Below are 1,649 nucleotides of genomic sequence, written 5' to 3' on the forward strand. Positions count from 1 at the left end.
GTTCCTACCCCAAGCTATAGAAGGGGTAGGCAAGTCACTGCAAGTCCTCGTCGCAATGCGGTATGTCTTGATCTCGGCCAGGACTATTCACCAAGCAGTTCAGTTCACAACCAAATTAAGCTCAAGTTGTAGTCCCAATCCAAGAGCTCATTGTCGGCCAAAGTATGTTGACAATGGTAGCCATGGAGATGGAGACTCACTTGCATCAGGTCAAGAAAATGGTTGTGACAGTCCAGCACTCCGTCCGTATTCTCCCGATGTTCACCATAGGAGACGAAGGAACGAACTCCTCTAACGGCTCGGTCCACCTTCACCTACATGGGCCGGTTCGACGAGAACTCACTCCACCTCCTCGAAGAAATCTTGGCCAAAACGTCCACGGTTCGGTTAGTGACCATCGTCAAGAGAATGTTCCATTTTCGAGCACGCGTCTACACGCGAAATGATCTTCAAGGTCATTAATGATAAGGAGTCACGAGAAAATAAAATACGAAATCTTGCTATCGAGAGTGGTATCGATTCTCCCTTCTCTATCCGAATCTAAACAACTGTTCATCACAAGGACTTCAAGCAGCCAGAATTCGAAAAGTATGATGAGATTGATGGAGATCCTTTGATGCATCTTGTTAATTACAGAAACAAGATGATCTTATGGACTTTCGACGATGCTCTTCTTTGCAAGTTATTCCGTCACACTCTCATTGGAATTGAGTCGATGAGATGGTTTAACATGCTTCCAGAAAGATCCATCCACAATTTTACTGATCTGGCTTACAAGTTTGCCGAGCATTTTCGTCACAACTGGAAAGAACCGAAACATATTGATTCTCTATTCAGTATTAAACAACAAAAAGACGAAAAGCTCAGTAAGTTTGTTGCGAGATTTCGGAAAGCGGCTGTTGAAATCCCAGATGCATTTGATATTCTTGTCATTTATGCCTTCAAAGAAGGCATTAATTATGATAGGGACGGCATTTACAACTCTATTGTAAAAGACGTCCCAACAACTCGTTATGAACTTTTCTCTCGAACTCAACAGTTTATTCGAGTTGAAGATGATGCATCGGCACGAGTTCACAGAGATAGGGATCGAATAAGCAAGCCGCAGGAACATAGTCAAAAACTGAAGTTTCAACAAACAACCGATCAAAAGTCCAAGAGTGATGGTAGGCCACAACAATGGAACGACAAAGAACAAAAGAAACTTCCAGAGTTAAAGCTTACCGCCCTCAACGAAAAGTACACTGTTATCTATGAGAAGATTAAGGGAAAGAATATCTTATCTCCACCTTTTCCTCTCTCCTCAGATACCAAGGCTACACGTGATAAATCCACGTGGTGCAAATTTCACAATGATTTTGGTCATGAAACCGAACAATGCCGATCTCTAGGGTAGAATCCAAGGTTTGATCGAGAAGGGTATGCTTGAGATTATGTCTTTGGGTAAAAGCGAAACAAGCTTTAGTCGTTACCGCACACAATGTAATCAAAGTCGGTCATGCCAGAGTTGATTCAATGTCTAACACCCAGCGCAAGAATTTCAATCACTCCAAGATCACTGATCTCAGCCACCACTATGTTTATAGTGGATATGATTTTCTCCACGGAATGGGTACTGAAACTTATGAGGAAGGACCTCTCTGTTGGAC

General features: G+C 42.7%; 1 protein-coding gene across 1 annotated transcript; it reads left to right on the forward strand.

Moving 5' to 3' along the window:
- Nucleotides 1-643: 643 nt before the first annotated feature.
- Nucleotides 644-1,396, forward strand: LOC147477617 (uncharacterized). Its single transcript, XM_086586047.1, has one exon. The coding sequence runs from the start codon at nucleotides 644-646 to the stop codon at nucleotides 1,394-1,396; it is 753 nt and encodes a 250-aa protein (XP_086442173.1).
- The last annotated feature ends 253 nt before the right edge of the window (nucleotides 1,397-1,649 follow it).

This window comes from Coptis chinensis, chromosome 9 (assembly GCF_015680905.1).
Source record: "Coptis chinensis isolate HL-2020 chromosome 9, ASM1568090v1, whole genome shotgun sequence".
NCBI classification, from domain to species: Eukaryota; Viridiplantae; Streptophyta; class Magnoliopsida; order Ranunculales; family Ranunculaceae; genus Coptis; species Coptis chinensis.

What these genes read in the sequence shown, in the direction of transcription:
- LOC147477617 (XM_086586047.1), top strand. Translation starts at nt 644, where the DNA reads ATGATCTTATGGACTTTCGACGATGCTCTTCTTTGCAAGTTATTCCGT.